The sequence below is a fragment of the Sphaeramia orbicularis genome, chromosome 1, assembly GCF_902148855.1.
Source record: "Sphaeramia orbicularis chromosome 1, fSphaOr1.1, whole genome shotgun sequence".
Lineage (NCBI taxonomy): Eukaryota > Metazoa > Chordata > Actinopteri > Kurtiformes > Apogonidae > Sphaeramia > Sphaeramia orbicularis.
In genome coordinates, this window is record NC_043957.1 from 34,553,328 (window position 1) to 34,575,076 (window position 21,749).

A 21,749-nucleotide genomic window follows, 5' to 3' on the forward strand; every position below is an offset into this window, starting at 1 on the left:
TAAAACTTACTTTAATTCACTGAATTAATGTTAACTTTGAAATGGATTTTAACACTGACAGATCCAGTGGAAACTGAGGATCAGGATGAAACAAGTAAATAGAAAAAAATACCTTCGTTGGCGAAATATGATCAAAGTGATCCCACCTGGCCGAAACCTTTCTTTTCCTGCTGGGCTCCATAGTGACAAGATAGAGGGGGAAAAAAAAGCGCTACTACAAATGTTGGCAGTCGTTTGGGATACATCCCGGTGAGAGATGCGCTTCCCTTTAAACACAGTTTGGCGACACAGTGACACAGCGACACAGCAACTGTATCGGTCACGTGACTTTCTTAAAGCGATACGCGCACCGACACGGGGTTTGCTCCATGAGCTCGACGCCTGTGCCGACGCATCGGTGTTGCCGGACCCATCACTACGATTACTAGAAATTTCAGGCGACCCCATTTGAATTCCAGGTGACCCCACTTCGGGTCCCGACCCCAAGGTTGAAAAACACTGGTGTAATGTTTGTATCTTGCAGATGCATCCAACGATGGCAATGCGTGGCATGAGAAGTTACTAGTTATAAGATGTGGTTAACCCTCATTTCTGCTGATTAAATGCTGAGTTTCCCTGCTTCTAAAATAAATACGACCTGTTGACCCTGTGCATATGAATGTACAGCATTTTGAATCTATAGTTCACTTCGTTTGTCTGTTTAATAAAAAATAAAAAAAAGTTCTATGTATTGATGGCTTTCTCTGTGACACAATATAATGATATCGAAGGGAAATTCTTTGTAGAAAAACACTTAAACATTGACACATACAACTCAAACACATGCACGTGATGTTGCACTCGTATGTTCCACTAAGCACTATTTTGGAATTAATATTTTAGCAGCTGTCACACTGTCCATCTCCAAATGTAACAATAATTGTTGTGTTTGGGTGGAATATGTAATATAATAGAAACTGTCATATTTTAGCCTTCATTTTAACATTTACTTTCGGCTACATTATTGGTTCTAGTCACAAAGGAAACACAGTAGAGAAGTAGAACAACAGTCATGAAGTTCTGGAAGGAGTTTTAACCTTTGCACCATAAGCAGTGACAAGAACTATAACCACTGTGCTTTTTCTGTCACTATCACTCTTAAACTCTTGTGTGGTTTCTGTATGCATTTCCACCATAACCAGTGACAAGAACCATAACCACTGTGCTTTTTCTGTCATTATCACTCTTAAAATCTTGTGTTGTTTCAGTGTGCATTTCCCCCAGCATGAAAACCACCACACAACAGCTAGCGAGTCATTTACACCCACAACATAAAGGTAGCTAAGAATATCTAAAGCTAAACCTTACTGTTCTATATTCTGTCCATATGTCGTTTTATTAGTAGTGGTTTAAGGAGGTTATGTTTTCATCAGGGTTTTTTTTTTTTGTCTGTTAGCAGATTGTGATGAAATTTTCAGGAAATGTTGATACTGGGACAAGGAACAAATTATTCAATTTTGGTGGTTGTGGTGTGTGTGGGGGGACAATGATCTGCCTTTGCGGAGGTCTGCGCGCTCCGAGTGCTTTTCTGGTTCTGTCTATTTCCTGGTTGAGGATGATGGAGGCTGCACTGGAGGCTCATGTCAATATCAGATGTTCACTGAAACTTTCAACAGTTACAGAGAAGTGGTGAACCCTTAACATCAGAACAAGGGAATACTGTTGGTAAAATCATCTATAAACAGATTTTACATATACCACATGAATGCACTGCATGAAACACAGACAGCTTCATTTAGAATCCCCAGAGATCCACAGCTTATACATGTTCCAAGAAAATAAGGCTTAAACATGGAAACATGATGGTCAGAAATAGTCACGGAAAATTATTAGACCACCCTTGTTTTCCTCAATTTCTTTTTTATTTTAATGCCTGGTACAACTAAAGGTACATTTGTTTGGACAAATATATTGATAACTAGAAAAGCACTTGGAGAACGCAGACCTACGCCAAGGCAGATCATCATCAACCCCGCCACCCCCCCCCAATCACCACCAAAATTTAATCATTTGTTCCTGGTTCCTTCCATAACTTTTTGAGTCATCTTGCTAACAGACAAACAGACATACCCCGATAAAAACATGACCTCCGTCATTCCTTGGTGGAGGTAATAAGAAAAATAGTCCATATTAGTTTAATTTCAGAGCTGATATCTAACCATTTTCCATGTTTTCTTGATAATAACCAAAATCACTTCAGTTCTTACATTAATAGCTATGGCATTGTACTGCCAAAAACAGTGCTTTTATTCATTCCATGTTTTCTTTTCTGTCTGTTTTAGTCACATGATACACACAGGAGATAGTATTTGATTGCATAACCATTGTTTTTAATGACTTTTGATGATCTAATCATTTTTTTTCCACTCATTTTTTCTTTGTTTCTTCTAACTACAGTATCTGTTTTTCCCTCTGTTGTTTCGACACGACTCTTGGTATGGACCCAAATACAGCGAGACACACTGGTCAGTGGTCAAAAAAGGATTTATTAAACAATGTTCTCCAATTACAAAAATGGATTAACAAAAGGTGAAGCACAACATGCTCAAAACCCTATTAACTAGAAGAGAAGTACAACGTACTTTTTACAAACTAAAAACCTGAGGTAGAAAACATGTGGTTCAAGATTCTAGATACTTATCAGATGAAGCTCTTCTCAAGATCACAGACAAGGACGCACTGACAAGAGACAAAGGGAGCAGGGAGAATATATAAGGGAGGCAGGGGTCAAAAACAGGTGTGGACAATAACGAGGGGAACACCAGGTGCAAACAATGAAGGGAAAGGGAAGACAGAGACAAGACTGACAGTGTGCAGACAAAAAACAGGAATACAAACCACATCACCAAAATAAAACAGGAAGAGACCAAAAACTCCTTAAAAATCAACATAACCGTCGACGCATGACATCTGTCACCTGATGAAACTGCAAACAGGACACCTTCTAGTGCACAACCATCCAGAATCTGGGCAGTTGTTTAATCACATATTCCAGAGCCATTTTCTTTGCCTTATTTCATAGTTTTACAAGGTTGCAGACCACAGCAAAATGGCACATGACATATCAGTGACTTTTGCTTACTTCATAGAATAAGGGTCTATTGTTTTACCTTTGTGAGTTGCAGTAGTGCTTCATCATCCCATGAGTCCAGGAAGTGTCCATTGAGATACAAAGCTGACTCAGGGTGTTTTTTTTTTAATTTGTTTTTTTAACATCTAATTAGCTAGTTGGCACTGAATCATTTTTATGCACCTCACCGTTCATCTGGTTGTTATGAGGGTGATAGAAAAATTCTGTGATACACCGAGACAAAAGACAGAGTCACTGGATTCTGGAATCAGAAGACTTTACTTGGAAGGAGTCAAGTACATACAGCAAGATGCAGCAGCTGACTGACTAACACCAGGAAATCTAAGATCTTATAAAAAAGCATGAATATTACAACCATTGGTCCAAGTGTCCAAACATAATGATGGTTTAAAAGGCTGTTATAAACTGTGAAACAATGTGTCAAAGCTCCTCTGATAATAACAGTGCTTACACACACACCTTCACAGACCAGTTTCACACACTCACTCACTCAGCGATCGCTGGCATCTCCTCACAGACACACACTCATGTAGACAGAGTTTCCTGCTCCAAAACGCAATACCCCTGGGACAATAATCTTTAACATGTGCATGGAGTTATTATTCCTGTGGTCTTCTCACACAGACTATGGACTTTACCCAGGTAATTCTAAATAATTCCCTCAAGAATCAGTACATGTCTAAGTTGCTAGATTCTAGCTCAAAGGGGGAAATACTCTTCACAGAGCTCCTGTTGATCCCAACTGGGACATCAGATGGTAGTGGTCTTAGAATATCACACACTTGGCCCAAACTGCTTTACCTCTGAAATCAATTTTGAATTACCAAACATTCCATCTTGGATAAGACCAAAACCCTTATCCTTAGGAAACCTGAAAACAGGTAAATCTCACTGGACCCTCTAAACCAGCTGTAAGGCAGCTGCAGTACATCCAGAACGCTGCTGCTTGAGTCCTGACTAGAACCAGGAAGTACGACCATATTAGTCCTGTGTTCAGATCTGTGCACTGGCTTCCTGTCGCTCAGAGAATAGACTTTAAAACAGCTCTGCTGGTCTATAAGTCTGTCCATGGTCTAGTACCAAAGCACATCTGTGACATGTTGGTCCCATATGAACCATCTCAGACCCTGAGAACCTCAGGGTCTGGTCTTTTGCTGGTGCCCAGAGTCAGGACTAAACACTGTGAAGCTGCATTTCACTTCTACACACCTAAACTCTGGAACAGTCTTAATGATGACGTCAGACAGACCTCCACTGTGACAATGTTTAAGTCCAGGCTGAAAACGAATCTGTTCAACTGTGCATAGAACAACTGAAAGGGTTCTATCTGCACTCTTCTCTTTTACTTTGATTTAATTGATTATTATTTATGTTTTATTATGTTTTAATTGTAATTGTGTGTTTTTAATCTGTCTCTTTTCCATTTTTGTAAAGTACTGTGAATTGCCCTGTGTATGAATTGTGCTGTACAAATAAACCTGCCTTGCCTAAATCCAATTACCAAACATTCCTTCTTGGATAAGGCCAAACCCTTATTCTCAGGAAATCTCAAAACATACAAAATTATTTATTAACTAATCAGAACCTGAGAATTCAGCGAGTTTGTCGTCAGCTCCGGTGGATCCCGTCACCTTTTCCTCCCTTCCAACGGGCTCTGGCCTCTTTTTGATCAGCAATTCAGCTGGAGGGCTTTCAGTTAGGAATCCCAGATTCCACCGTGCATGGATTTCAGCTCCCGATTGGGTAAGGAAAATGGACGTTGGGATCCGGCTCAAAGGAACAAGCTGATAGAAAAATTCTGTGATACACGCTGAGACAAAAGACGGAGTCGCTGGATTCTGGAATCAGAAGACTTTATTTGGAAGGAGTCAAGTACATACAGCAAGATGCAGCAGTTGACTGACTAACACCAGGAAATCTAAGATCTTCTAAAAGAACATGAATATTACAACCATTGGTCCAAGTGTCCAAACATAATGATGTCGATCAAGTTCACCATTAGCTTAGGTATCCAAAACACAGTGATGCATGGGTTCAGTGACTGCGTTTGCACTCCTCTGCCACCCACCCTATGGCCTGATCTTCTTTAAGGGCAACAGGCCGCTCTGGTCTGCAACTGGATGGGAAACAGGCAGATAGGATATGTCTACCATTTCATCTCTGAGTGGATATGTCTAGACATTCTTACAGGATATGTCATCACAACTAGGGATGGGAATCGTTAAGAATTTGACAATTCCATTATCGATTTTGCTTATCGATCCAATTCCTTATCAATTCTCATTGGGTGAGGGAATAAAAGAGTACAAACGGGTGTGTTTGCATTAACTGTCTTTTATATTTCCATCTCTGCACAGAAAATATAACACATACAGTATGTACAAATAATAAGAACAGATGACACCGGGCCCAGTTCAGGGGAGACGTGCAGTGAAAGTGAAACTAAAGACCCTTTACTAATTCCTCTATTGCCACATGTCCACTACGTCGAACCAGTTTGACTCGGCTTGGCCCGTCTCCTGTTGTTGTGCACCTCATTTCCTTTCCCCTACCTTCGGAAACTTGTATTTGGGTACGACATTTGTTGTCCACACCAGAACCGGAACCAGAACTGGGCCCGGTGTTCATTCTGCTGCTACATTCACAAGCGCCGCTGAGTAGCGAATCAAATACATGACATTCCTGTAAATGAATCACATGCTGTGGACAAATATTTGAACATATTGGAGGGATTCCACCCTTTTGAAGACATGGAAGCTTTGACAGTGTTCCAGTGGACCTGGTGTCATGTTTTTGGACCGTTTCTGCCTCAACGCCATGTTGGCTACATTCTGACCAAAACAATGCAGCGTACGTGTGACATCATTGCGCATCCGCAACGAAGGTGGAATTGATAAGCTGAATCGTTAAGCAGGCAGGCAAACGATTCCAAGGAATTGAGCTACTGGGATCCGGGTCTCAAAAAGAACCGGTTCTCGATTCCCATCCCTAATCACAACCCATCCGTGACTCGTGCTCTGGACACCTGGTATTTACAGAATATAGTCTAATTGTCTAATATTATAATTTTCTAACAGAGGGAAAGGACAGATATGAAAAATTACTGATGTGTCCTATCAGGATCTGAAGCTGTGTGCTAGTACTAGTGTGTCTGTCATTCCGTGGAGCAGGAATCATGTTTTATGTGACTTTTATGTGGGATTTGGATACTGAGAAGGTTAGAAGGAGTAGGATTCTACAGGGCCAAAATCAAACCACCCTCTGAATATTCAGGCAGGAGTGGGCTGATGTAGGACCCTTCTGGAGGGCGGTTTGGAGGCCTCAGGCTGAGACGGGACCTCTTGGGCAGACAGCCAGCACATCTGAAATAGTGGTGGAGCTGGACAGGCTGCAATGCCAGACATGGTACAAGAATGACACCTAACCAGTGCAAGACGTCAGTCAGTGTGGATATAGTTAGAAAGCATGAAGCTAAGCTAATTATCACACTGCTGCAATATTGGTATCTATACAGAGGAGAACGTGGACCTGGTCGTGACTCGGGAAAAGAGGGAAGTTGGGATGACAGTAGGGGCTTTTCCATTGGACATTTGCACAAAACTTTACCGATATTTACTAAATGTCGAAAAACCAGAAGTGCGTAATGTCAGTCTTTCCATTAAATCACAAATGCGATCATTTCTTTATTTATTATCGCGAGATGACACGAGAAGTCATTCCATAAACATGGCGACGAATGTAAATATCAGGTTGATTTACAGATATACACAGTATTGTTATAGATTTTCCTTCTATATCATACTAAATTTAAAAATGATTTGTTTCCTGGTGTGTCCACACATACCGCACCATGTTTCTTTTAAAACTCTTCTTCTTCTTCCCTTGTTGTAACATCTGTCAACATTAATTTTTTTTTATTCACGTGACTCTAGTTTTGGGAAAAGGTCTTTCCATTGAAGTTTTGTGTGATACAGCTACCATTTGTGCTATGCCTGAAAAACAACCTCTTGCCGGCGCAAAAACTTTTGGAGAGTTTTGACAAAATTGTTGTTTTTCCCTGAGGCAAATTTTTATGCACAAGTTGCAAAGAAACTAGTGTTGCAAAGAAACCAGAAGATTCAACTGTGAGAATATTAGAGTCAAACCATCTCACAACTCACACACAGACACACACACACACACACACACACACACACACACACACAAAGAAACAGAAACCTGTGACAAGCCACAGACCAACGTATCTCAGGTTGATACATGCAAACTTGACAATAATTTAATGCATTATAATGTAGTGAGTTTATCTCTTATTATCTATCACTTATATGACGTACTTTAATGCACAGACATTCAAAAACCCATAATTATATAATATACTGAAAATACAATGCACTCTCTATTTTATTGCATATTTTGTGCTGATAAATGTGCATGCGAAGGCTGTTTGTGGTACCTGTGACGAGGTGGCTGAGGTACATATATATATCTGTATGAGACCACCAGTTGCAAACGCATGCAGAGGATTCACTGGTTGGTCTGAAGCCTGACTTTGTGTGTGATGCAACATTTTCTCATTAGCAAATATATTTTGTAAATGAAAAAAGTTCCATTTCTTTTTGCATTTGGTGTGTCAGTTGCTGGTCTGTACTACATTCTTGTGTTGTATGATGGTGCACTTACTGTAAAACCTTTGTGTAGGTATTTTTGTCATCTCCTGAGCTGTTGTTGTGACTGGAGCCATGAAGGACAACGTGCTGATTTTCACTTGTCTGGGTTTACTCCTTCACTGGGTGCTGCCTGTTACTTCTACAAAGGTGAGAGAAACTTTCTTCTGAGATCATTTGATCATTTGTTTTGTTCCAAGTATCACATAAAAAATGAGTTTTTGTCATCACTTGGAATCCCATTTTTGTGGATGTGGGTGTTAGCTCCATTGGTTGATAATAACCTATAGCAGTGGTTTCCAACCTTTTTTGGCTTGTGACCCGATTTTAACATCACAAATCTCTGGTGACCCCAGACAGTCAAAATGGACTTTTTTTTTTTTTTTTTGCTAACATTAATTTGTTTTTGATCATGCAATAGTTTGCTATACTATATTGCAAATAAACATTAATTTTAGATTACATTTAGTCTATATAATGCAGGAGTGTCAAACTCATTTTAGTTCAGGGGCTACATTCAGCTAAATTTGATCTGCAGTAGGCCAAACCAGTAAAATAATAACATAATAATATGTAAATAATGTCAACTCCAAACTTTTCTATATTTTAGAGCGAAAAAAGTTAATTTACATTTTGAAAATGTTTACATCTATAAACTATCCTTTCAAAAGATGTGAATAACATGAACAAACTGAAAAAATAAGTGTAATTTTAACAATATTATGCCTCAGTATATCATTTACACATGTACATTATAACTTAGAGATCACAGTGGATCTACAAATACACAAAACAATGAGTAACAGGCAGAATATTGTTAAAATTGTACTTACTTCTCTTAAGACATTTCAGGTTGTTCATATTTGTTCAGGTTATTCACATTTTTTGCAAAATTATACTTTGTTTTAGCGTAAATACATGAAAATATTTACATTTACAAAGAGAAACATTTTAAGTTGTCATTATTTATATGTTATTATGATAGTATTTATGATAGTAAATCTTAAATTTAGCAGAAAAAACCCTTGAATTAAGCCAAAAAAAAGAAGCGGACTTAACAACTGAATTTTTTTTCTTTGTTTTAGTGCAAGAAATAACATTAAATTATGAAAATATTTACATTTCCAAACTATCCTGTAACACTAAAATGTGAACAAATATGAACAACCTGAAATGTCTGTAGAAAATTCAGCCCAGTTTCAACTATTTGTCTGCCTGTTCCTCAGTGTTTAGTGTCTTTGTAGATCTGATCCATAATGCACATGTATAAATGAGAAGTTGAGGAATAATATTGTTAAAACTGCACTAAATTTTCTTACATTTTTCAATTTAAATTTTTTTTTTTTTTTGGATAGTTTATAAAAGTAGGTATTTTCATAATTTAATGTTTTTTTTTACACTAAAACAAAAACAAAAATTTGGAGTTGTCATTATTTATAGGTTATTATGTTATTATTTTACTGGTTCGGCCCACTGCAGATCAAATTTAGCTGAATATGGCCCCTGAACTAAAATGAGTTTGACACCCCTGGAATAACAACAACAGTACTGTACTCACTGTAAAATTCCTGAAACTTGAGCACTGTTGTGACTTCCACTATTCAGGGTGAGATGCAAGTTTTGTAAAAACTGTGTAACAATTTAGGATTTTTTTTCTTCATGCTTTTCTAGATCATCTTTCATCCGCGAGAGGCCAAACCTACAACACAGAATATTCCTTTGGACATGGCTGGAAAGTCTGTTGATGATATGTACTTCAGCTGCTTCCAAAAGATGACAAACACCGTCGAAAAAAAATTTTTTCCAAAAGAAATGAAGGACAAAACATTCTCCAGTGTCTGGAATAAGGCAGAAAACTGTGCAAACAACAATATGAAAAAAAAACAAGATGTTGACAAGGCTCTAAGCAAAAATCATATGCAAGCAATCTGTCTTTACACAGATGGGGGCAAGGAGAAGTTTTACAGCACTTTCAATGAAGCCGTCCGAACTGGTGGCAGTACCTATACTACCTCCTTCCACTACCACTCCTTCCATTTCTGGCTTACTTCTGCCATACAGATCCTTAGAGGTAATCAACAAAAGTGTTATCGCACATACCGCAGAACTAATCTCAAGTTTAAGGGAAAAGTTAATGAAAGAATTCGGTTTGGTTACTTTGCCTCTAGTTCCTTTAACAAAAATATGGCCCACTTTGGTAAAGAGACCTGTTTTTGTATCAACACATGTTACGGCGCTGACCTAAAAAAATATCCGAAATTTGGAGACATGGAGAAGGAAGTACTTATCCCTCCTTATGAGATTTTCAAGGTAACAAAGAAAAATTCTCGTGAATGCCTACCAGAATGTAAGGTAAGATATACCTTGGAGAGCGCAGGAGTTCTGAGCTATCAGAACTGCAAAGCGGTGGGCACTTAGACTTGTATGGGAGCAGTTATACTGTACTAAGTGTGCTTAGTAAACACAACCTGAGCTTATTTCAATGCAGTTTTAAGTGTCATGCTTGAATGTTTGTAGAGGAAATTGTAAAGCAGGGGTGTCAAACTCATTTTAGTTCAGTTCTAAGTTCAGCTAAATTTGATCTGCAGTGGGCCGAACCAGTAAAATAATAACATAATAATATGTAAATAATGTCAACTCCAAACTTTTCTCTATGTTTACAGTGAAAAAAGTTAAATTACATTATGAAAAGGTTTACATCTACATACTATCCTTTCAAACAATGTGAATAAGATGAACAAACTGAAAAAAAAAAATTGTAATTTTAACACTATTATGCTTTAGTTTATCATTTCCACATCTACATTATAACGTACAGATCACAGTGGATCTACAGCAGTGGTGTCCAATCTTTTTTGTCTCCTGACCCCATTTTAACATCACAAATTTCTGGTGACCCCAGACATTCAAAACAGAGACCTTTTTTGGCTAAAATTAATTTGTTTTTGATCGTCTAATAGTTTGCTATAATATGTTGCAAATTATTGTCAATTTTAGGCAACATTTAGACTATATAATGTACATTTGTATTAGTAAGTTTTAATTTTTTTTTTATCAATTATTAGAAATTTCAGGCGACCCCAGACATTCAAAACAGAGACTTTTTTCTTTGCTAAAATTAATTTGTTTTTGATCGTGTAATAGTTTGCTATAATATGTTGCAAATGAACATTAATTTTAGGCAACATTTAGGCTATATAATGTCAGTTTTTATTAGTAAGTTTTAATTATTTTTTTTATCAATTATTAGAAATGTCAGGCGACCCCAGACATTCAAAACAGAGACATTTTTTGGCTAAAATTAATTTGTTTTTGATCGTGTGTAGTTTGCTATAATATGTTGCAAATAAACATCAATTTTAGGCAACATTAAGACTATATAATGTAAATTTTTATCAGTAAGTTTTAATTTTTTTTTTTTATCAATTATTAGAAATTTCAGGTGACCCCAGACATTCAAAATGAAGACATTTTTTTGCTAAAATTAATCTTTTTGATCATGTAATAGTTTGCTATAATATGTTGCAAATAAACATTCATTTTAGGCAACATTTAGGCTATATAATGTACATTTTTAATCGTAAGTTTTCATGTTTTACCAATTACTAGAAATTTCAGGCCACCCCATTTAATTCCAGGCGACCCCACATGGGGTCCCGACCCCAAAGTTGAAAATCACTGATCTACAGTTACACAAAATATTTAGTAACAGGTGGAATATTATTAAAATTGCATGTATTTCTCTTAAGACATTTCAGGTTGTTCATGTTTGTTCAGGTTACTCAGGTTTTTTGCGAAATTATACTTTGTTTTAGTGTAAATACATGAAAACATTTACATTTACAAAGAGAGAAATTTGGAGTTGTGAGTATTTATAGGTTATTATGAGATTGAATTGTTCTGAATGTGGAACCTGAACTAAAAGGATTGTTAATATCTTCAGTGTAATTTTTGCATTTCACAACTTCATCCCAGGGGCCGGACTGGACCCTTTGACGGGCCGGATTTGGCCCCCGAGCCGCATGTTTGGCACCTGTGTTGTAGAGTTACAGCTGTATTTGTTCCATTTATCTAGAAAACATCTCATGTATTTTTGTTGGATTTAATTATGTCCATTTCTGCTCTATGTCTAAAACATGTTTTGAGTCAAAATCAATAAATGTTTGATGCTGCAAAAAAAAGAGAATTTGCATGTATTTATTTGTTTGTTTGTTTATTATGGATGGAGCAAATTACCCAGAGTAAAAAGCCCAAAGTGAAAAAATTAGATATAAACTGTTGTTTCAACCATACCTGAAATAGCAGTCATTCACATCCATTTACACCAGGGGTCTCAAACATGTGGCCTGCCAAAAGTTCCAATCCAATGGGAGGAATTTTAAAAGTGCAAAACTTCCACAGTCAAGGCTGTCGAATTCATTTTAGTTCAGGTTCCACATACAGACCAATATGATCTACAGCAAAATAATAACAGCATAATAACCTACAAAAAAATGACTCCATATTTTCTTCTCAGTTTGATGTGAAAAAAATAATATTACATTATGCCTGTAAATAATGACAACTTCAAATATTTGTCTTTGGTTTAGTGCAAAAAATAACATTAAACTATGAAAATATTAACATTTACAAACAATCCTGTAACAATAAAATGTGAATAACCTGAACAAATACGAACAACCTGAAATGTCTAAAGAAAATTAAGCACAATTTGAACTATTTTCTCCCTGTTACTAAATGTTTACTGTCTTTGTAGAGCCGATCCATTATGCACATGTAGAAATGATAAGTTGAAGTAGAATATTGATAAAACTGCACTTATTTTTCTAAAGAAATTTCAGTTTTTTCTTCCTTTTTTGTTTGGATAGTTTATAAAAGTATTTTCATAATTTCGTGTTTTGTTTTGTTTTTTTTTCACTAAAACAAAGACAAAAATTTGGAGTTGTCATTATTTATTATTTTACTGGTACAACCCACTGGAGATCAAATCGGGCTGAATGTAAATAAATAATAAATAAATAAATAAATAAATAAATAAATAAATAAATAATTAAAAATAAATAAATAAATACATAAATAAATAATAATAATAATAATAATAATAATAATAATAATAATAATAATAATAATAATAATAAATAATAATAAAAATAGATAATAATAAATAAATGAAAATAAATGAGTTTGAGACCCCTGATATACACCTTCCATCCTTTACATGTAAATCCAGCTAAAAGTCTTAACTATATGTGACAGTGCATAGTTAAGATAATACTGACCTTTTTGCATAAAGTCTTTGAATAGGACAGAAAAGCAGATTAGCAGAACACAACTGATCTCTCTGGATTTAACCTCCAGTGGGCCGGACCAATAAAATAATAGTATAATAATCTATAAATAATGACAACTCCAAATTTTTGTCTTTATTTTAGTGAAAAAAACAACAACATGAAATTATGAAAATATTTTTATAAACTATCCAAACCAAAAAGATGTGAATAATCTGAAAAAACTTAAATTTCCTTAGAAAAATAAGTGCAGTTTTAATAATATTGTACTTCAACTTATTATTTCTACATGTGCATTATGGGTCGGATCTACAAAGACACTAAACATTTAGTAACAGGCAGAAAATAGTTCAAATTGTGCTTAATTTTCTTTAGACATTTCAGGTTGTTCATATTTGTTCAGGTTATTCACATTTTATTGTTACAGGATTGTTTGTAAATGTTAATATTTTCATAATTTAATGTTATTTTTTGCACTAAAACAAAGACAAATATTTGAAGTTGTTATCATTTATAGGCATAGTGTAATATTTTTTCACATCAAACCAAGAAGAAAATATGGAGTCATTATTTATTTTTTTTTAGGTCATTATGCTGTAGATCACAGGTTTCAAACATGCGGCCCGGGGGCCAAATCCGGCCCGCCAAAGGGTCCAGTCTGGCCCTTGGGATGAATTCGTGAAATGCAAAAACAAGATATTAACAATCCTTTTAGTTCAGGTTCCACATTCAGACCAATTCAATCTCAAGTGGGCAGGACCAGTAAAATACTATCATAATAACATATAAATAATGACAACTTCAAATGTTTCTGTTTGTAAATGTAAATATTTTCATGTATTTACACTAATACAAAGTATAATTTTGCAAAAAAATGTGAATAACCTGAACAAATATGGACAACCTGAAATTTGTTTAAGAGAAGTAAATACAATTTTAACAAGATTATGTCTGTTATTAAATGTTTTGTGTGTTTTTAGTAACACTGTGATCTGTACGTTCTAATATACATGTGTAAATGATAAAGTGAGGCACGATATTGTTAAAATTGCACTTATTTTTTTCAGTTTGTTCATGTTATTCACATCTTTTGAAAGGATAGTTTGTAGATGTAAACCTTTTCATCATGTAAATTTACGTTTATCGCTGTAAAACATAGAGAAAAGTTTAGAGTTGACATTATTTATATATTATGTTATTATTTTACTGGTTCAGCCCACTGCAGATCAAATTCAGCTGAATGTGGAACCTGAACTAAAAGGAGTTTGACACCCCTGCACTATATCATATTGGTCTGTATGTGGAACCTGAAAGAAAACACCTTGACTGTGGAATTTTTGCACTTTGAAAATTCACATACGCATTTGGCCCCCGGGCTGCAGGTTTGAGACCCCTGATTTAACAGTTTCGTTACTTGTTTTGGCCTGAGTAATCCTGCCATCTGCTGGTGGAGATGCTGTACACGTCAGTTCTGTCATGTCTTGTTTCCCAGAATTCCACTGGTGGAAGACCAATTAAATTACAACTCGTGGCTTATTTACTGTTTGTCTTCCCAACAAATGCGAAAATCCAACCGAAATCCACAAAAAAATGTTTTAAAAGGGCTAACATGAACATAATTACCTTTTTTTTCCCCCTCCTCTCTCTTCTTCTCTCCTTCTTCTTTCTTTTATATCTTATTCTTATTCCAGGAAATGTTATTGTACTTTTAGAATGTAAACTCCTTTTCATGTATTTGACTGTAACTGTTCAGCCTGAGCGTACTTTCCTATATCTGTCACATTCAACGGTTTTCTTCCAGTATGTTAGTACTTCGTAATCTACAGGGTGGGGAAGAAAAATTTACAATATTTTGAGGCAGCGATTGAAACACAGTGTATGACCAATTAGTTTATTGAAAGTCATGAGAATTTATTTGCCACAAGAAAATGTACATAATAGAAAATGTTTTTATTCTATGTGTCCTCCTTCTTTCTCAATAACTGCCTTCACACGCTTCCTGAAACTTGCGCAAGTGTTCCTCAAATATTCGGGTGACAACTTCTCCCATTCTTCTTTAATAGTATCTTTAAGAAAGCTGACATTGCTGTGTGATGTTCTATTGGTAGCATGTTCTAAAACGCCCCAAATAGCAGAATCCAGAGGGTTTAGATCTGGGCTAGAAGGCAGCCATAAACATGATTCCCAAAAATTGCTAAAGTTGGATTTGTTGCTGTTGTCAACAAGTGTTTTGGTGTTCTTGTGTAAGATTTTAACTTCAAATCATATTTTACTGCATTTCTAACGGTCTTGTTGTCTACCTCAAGTTCAATTGCCATTTTTCTCATGGATTTGGTTGGATCCTTTAGGATTTTGGATTTGAGAGCTTTAATAAAAGCTTTGGTACGTTTTTTGTTGCTTCCTCCGCTTCCAGACTTTCTCGTAATAGTTTTGCTCATAGTCATTCTCTTCTTTCCATTATAAACAGTCTTTATGGACACTCCAACTATTTTTGAAATCTCCTTTGGTGTGACGAGTGTATTCAGCAAATCACACACTCTTTGACGTTTGCTTTCCTGATTACTCATATGGGCAAAAGTTTCTGAAAAGGTATGGATAATAGTGTTAGGTATGATTATGACATCAATATATGTTTGGTTTCAAAACAATTGACATAGTGCCTGCTGAGAAAAAACAACTAAATGTTCATTGTAAATTTTGCTTCCCCACCCTGTATGTGATGTATTATTATGTCGGTCATTTGTCCAGGATAACAGATGAAATTAGCTTCTCTAGTAAATCTGGTGCATTCATCTTGTACTTTGCAACTAAGGCCAATAAACCCTGTCCTCTTTTGGCATGCCGCCTTATTCTTATAAGGTGGAAGGAACCTGCCCCACCCTCTGTTGGACAGGTGATCTCCTACCTTAAACTTGAAAAAAATCTGGTATACATTACATGGATCTGAACAGAAGTTTCATAAAGAGTGGAAATCTTTTTTAATCTTTTTTGACAATCCTACAACACATGTACAAGGTCCTTAACAAGTTCAGATGTATGCATGTATGTAACACTCTGATATGTGAATTTATTTTTATTTACAGTGCCATATTGTATATACATATAGATCTGGTGACAGCAAGGGGTTTGGGAAGGTTAAGCGTTTTTTTTGTTTGTTTTTTTTTGCCTTTTGTTTTGTTTTTTGTTTTTTTATGTGTTTGAATGCCTGTGTGTATTCTGTGTATTATGTATTTGAAATTTAATAAACATATCTTAACAGAATAAACACTGTCCTGTAACCAAATAAATAAATACAAATATAATGCATAAAGACATTTTAGCAGATAGAATAGAATAGAATAGAATAGAATAGAATAGAATAGAATAGAATAGAATAGAATAGAATAGAATAGAATAGAATAGAATAAGCTTTAGTGTCATTGCAAAAATATAATGGTACAATGCAATGAAATTTTGTCTTTATGCTGTGTAAAGTGCCAAGAATAAATGCACAAGCAGTTATAAAAGCAGTTAGAAGCCGAATAAATAAATAAATAAATAAATAAATAAATAAATAAATAAATAAATGAAGTAGAAATTAAAGCAAAGAGAAACCAGGATGTGGTTCTTTTCCAATATTTTTGTTTTTACCTCTGCCAGGAGATATTGTGACCACTTTGCTTTGTTTGTTTGTTTGTTTGTTTGTTTGTTTGTTTGTTAGCAGCTTTACGGGAAAACTATTCCAACCATCTTTACCACATTTTCCCCACAGATAGGCCTAGGCCCTGGGACAAACCCATTAAATTTTGGGCCAAGTCGGCCAAACTTCAAGGTCACAGCAAGGTCACAAAATCTCCAATTTTCCTATCTGTCATCATTGAGCAATTTTCAAAGATTCATAAAAAAAAACTCAAAATGACTCCGATTAGCCTAAAATTTGATCCACCCGTAGCTTATAACAATATCTTGTATCTGGCACAAAATTGTCCACATCCACTGTGGAATGTGGACTCTGCGGACTTTTCAATCTAACATTGAAAATCCCATTTACCACATTTTTCATTAAAACTCAACAAATATTGATTGGAATCTAATATAATTTGACATACACATGACTGGTACCAAGCTTCAACTGTTTCTGCTGTATGGAACAACCTTGAAACTGTTTAATTTACAAAGAAAGAGTCGATCCACACATGCATACCATTCGGGGTACTTGGCGGAGGTTTGCGTTCTCTGAACACTTGTTGTCAAAAGGATCTTAAAACTCATCTTGTGACATACAGTCATCACAGAGAGTAGGTGTCAAGTTAACAAAAAATGTTACCGTTCACATATTTTTAAAAATTATTATTTATCGTTTATTTTTGTGAGAGACTACTTTGTGACCAGAGTTGCTCATTTAACAAAAAGTTGACAACTAAATAGTATCAGTAAGTTCATATGAATAGAACAATAACATGTAACTGTACTTGCCTATTTTATGCACAATTTAATTTAATTTTATTTATTTTTTAGTTTAGTTTATTTCAAATATGCAACAAGACAAAGTAATCTTACTTAATCCTTAGAAATAAAACAGGTAGAAAGAAGTCGTGGAAGAAAACAAATAAACAAAAACAAAACATATACATGATTTCATTTGCACATTCGAAAAGGAGTGGGAGGAAGTAGAACTTATTTAATCCCACTCCTTCACCTCTTGTTTTTCTTTTTTTTTTCTTTTTTTTTTTCTTTTTTTCTTTTTCTTTTTTTTTTTTTTTTACATTTTTATCTATTTACACTTGTTTTTATACATTCTATATTCTGTGGGGAATAAAGATTTAAAGGAACATGTTTTCCCTCTGTGCATAGAACAACAAACCCTTTGAATGTTGACTGTAAACTGCATGGTTCAGTCTGGCTGCAGTGTTACTACCCTCTTCCACCACAAGGGGGCAACAGAGACCACACAGCCTCATACAGTCAATGAGCTGAGCACCACTGCTCCACTCCTGTGCTCCACTAGTGACCACAGCAACAGTCTCACCAAGAACCTCCTACCTTCAAAAGTTTAGAACAACTGAGACAAGACAAGTTTATGAATACAGTTCAATACATGAGCAAACTGCAGTGTGTTTTACTTCAAGAAATGTAACATGAAACAGGAAATAATAGAAAGTGTTGAAAAGATAAAAATATAGTAGATCTGTGTGTGTGTGTGTGTGTGTGTGTGTGTGTGTGTGTGTGTGTTATTCTGCTTCATTTCTTTTTTTTCTTTTTTTTCCTTTCCTTTTCTTTCCTTTCCTTTTCTTTTCTTTCCTTCCCTTTTCTTTCCTTTCCTTCCCTTTTCTTTCCTTTTTTTCTTACCTTATCTTTCCTTTCTTATCTTTTCTTATTTTATCTTTTCTTTCCTTTTCTTTCTTATCTTTCCTTTTCTTCCCTTTAATTTTCTTATCCTATCTTTCCTTTTCTTATCTTTTCTTTTCTTCCCCTTTCTTTCCTTTTCTTTTCTTATCTTTTCTTATCTTTCCTTTCCTTTTCTCATCTTATCTTATCTTTTCTTATCTTTTCTTTTCTTCCCTTTTCTTTCCTTTTCTTATCTTACCATTCCTTTCTTATCTTTTCTTATTTTATTTTATCTTTTCTTTTCTTTTCTTTCCTTTTCTTCCCTTTTCTTTTCTTTTCTTTTCTTTTCTCATCTTATCTTTTCTTTCCCTTTTCTTATCTTTTCTTTTCTTCCCTTTTCTTTCCTTTTCTTTTCTTACCTTTCCTTTCTTCTTTTCTCATTTTATTTTATCTTTTCTTTTCTTTCCTTTTCTTTCTCTTCTTCCCTTTTCTTTTCTTTTCTTTTCTCATCTTATCTTTTCTTCCCTTTTCTTATCTTTTCTTTTCTTCCCTTTTCTTCCCTTTTCTTATCTTACCTTTCCTTTCTTATCTTTTCTTATTTTATTTTATCTTTTCTTTCCTTTTCTTCCCTTTTCTTTTCTTTTCTTTTCTATCTTATCTTTTCTTCCCTTTTCTTATCTTTTCTCATCTTATCTTTCCTTATCTTATCTTTTCTCTTCTTCCCTTTCCTTTCCTTTTCTTATCTTATCTTTCCTTTTCTTATCTTATCTTATCTTTTCTTATCTTTTGTTTTCTTCCCTTTTCTTTCCTTTTCTTATCTTTTCTTTTCTTATCTCATCTTTTCTATTCTTATCTTTTCTTATCTTTCCTTTCCTTTTCTTTTCTTGTCTTTCCTTTTCTTATCTCATCTTTTCTTGTCTTATCTGTTCTTATTTTATATTTTCTTTCCTTTTCTTTCCTTTCATTTTCTTTTCTTATCATTCCTTTTCTTTTCTTATCTTTCCTTTTCTTTTGTTTTCCTTTCTGATCTATTTTCATTTCTTTTCTTCCTTTTCTTATCTCATCTTTACTTTCCTTTTCTTATCTTTTTCATTTCTTTTTTCTTTCATTTTCTTTTCTTTTCTTCTCTTTCCTTTCCTTTTCTTATTTCATCTCTTCTTATATTTATTTATCTTGTATATTCTTCTCTTCTCTTACATTTTATTTCCTTATCTTATCTTATCTTATCTTATCTTATCTTATCTTATCTTATCTTATCTTATCTTATCTTATCTTATCTTATCTTATCTTATCTTATCTCTGTTCATATGACTTTGCCCCATGCATCACACACCCCATGTCCACCACACATTACAAACACCATGTATTGTTTAGTCAAATCTACAGTTTTTGCATGCCAGCACATTGCACACACATTATTTGGTTACTGATCATCTTAATATATATATATATATATATATATATATTTATATATATATATATATATATATATATATATATATATATATATATATATATATATATATATATATATATATATATATATATATAAAAAAACTAAATTACTGTAAGTGATTTGATGAAAGCCAGAGCTTCATCAGTATGAAATAACCATCAGCAGACAACAAAGGTTTGTACTTTTCATCTTTTCCTACTTGAAAGAAATAACCAATAGAAGAGATGGTCAGTTCTTTAAATAGTTATTTTTATATTGAATCATTTCCAACTATAAATCCTGTTCTGTGTTCATGATCAGGAGTCTCAAACTCATTTTCTTTCAAGTTCCACATTCAGCCCGATTTGATCTCCAGTGGGTCGCACCAGTCAAATAATAGCATAATAATCTATAAATAATGACAACTCAAATTTTTTGTCTTTGTTTTAGTGAAAACCCCCACACAAAATTATGAAAATACTTCCCTTTATAAAATATCCAAACAAAAAAGATGTGAATAATCCGAAAAAACTGAAATTTCCTTAGAAAAATAAGTGCAGTTTTAACAATACTCTACTTCAACTTATCATTTCTACATGTGCATTATGGGTCGGATCTACAAAGACACTAAACACTTAGTAACAGGCAGAAAATAGTTCAAATTGTGCTTAATTTTCTTTAGACATTTCAGGTTGTTCGTATTTGTTCAGGTTATTCCCATTTTATTGTTCCAGGATAGTTTGTAAACGTTAATATTTTCATAATTTAATGTTATTTTTTGCACTAAAACAAAGACAAATATTTGAAGTTGTCATTATTTACAGTCATAATGTAATATTTTTTCACATCAAACTGAGAAAAAAATATGGAATCATTATTTTTTTGGAGGTTATTATGCTGTTATTTTACTGTAGATCAGGGGCGTCAAAGTCATTTTAGTTCAGGGGCCACATTCAGCTGAATTTGATCTGAAATGGGACGGACCAGTATAAAATAATAACATAATAATATATAAATAATGTCAACTCCAAACTTTTATCTGTTTTAGAGTGAAAAAAGTAAATTTACATTATATAAAGGTTTACATCTACAAATTATAATTTCAAAAGATGTGAATAACATGAACAAACTGAAAAAATAAATGTAATTTTAATAATATTATGCTTCAGTTTATCATTTGCACATGTACATTAGAACGTACAGATCACAGTAGATCTGCAAACACACAAAGCATTTAATAACAGACAGAATATTGTTAAAATTGTACTTACTTCTCTTAAGACATTTCAGGTTGTTCATATTTGTTCAGGTTATTCACATTTTTTTTATGAAATTATACTTTGTTTTAGTGTAAATACATGAAAATACTTACGTTTACAAACAGAAACATTTGGAGTTGTCATTATTTATGTGTTATTATGATAGTATTTTACTGGTCCCGCCCACTTCAGATTGAATTGGTCTGAATGTGGAACCTGAACTAAAAGGATTGTTAATATTTTAGTGTAATTTTTTTATTTCACAAATTCATCCCAAGGGCAAAATTCATCCACTGGACCCTTTGGCGGGCTAGATTTGGCCCCTGGGCCGCATGTTTGACACCTGTGCTGTAGACCATATTGGTCTGTATGTGGAACCTGAACGAAAATGAGTTCAACAGCCTTGACTGTGGAATTTTTGCACTTTGAAAATTCATCCCACGAGTCGGATTGGAACCTTTGGCGGGCTGCATGTTTGAGACCCCTGTTCATGATTATAGAAAATGTTATTTTTATCAAGCATACAAGAATAAGCCCAAATTCAGGACATTTTGTGGTTAAATTTAGTTAATTTCAACCTTCAAAGTAACAATTTTAAGGTGTTTCTCTGATAACTAAACAAGAAATAATAAAGAATCCATACTCTTTTTGACCTGAACTTGTTTT

At 34.4% G+C, this 21,749-nt stretch overlaps 1 protein-coding gene across 1 annotated transcript; it reads left to right on the forward strand.

The window, feature by feature from the left end:
* Positions 1 to 7,647: 7,647 nt before the first annotated feature.
* Positions 7,648 to 10,279, forward strand: LOC115427366 (NAD(P)(+)--arginine ADP-ribosyltransferase 2-like). Its single transcript, XM_030145899.1, has 3 exons — positions 7,648 to 7,681; positions 7,829 to 7,944; positions 9,466 to 10,279. Exons 2-3 carry the CDS (start codon positions 7,870 to 7,872, stop codon positions 10,210 to 10,212), a joined length of 822 nt encoding a protein of 273 aa, XP_030001759.1. The 5' UTR covers positions 7,648 to 7,681; positions 7,829 to 7,869; the 3' UTR covers positions 10,213 to 10,279.
* Positions 10,280 to 21,749: the final 11,470 nt, after the last annotated feature.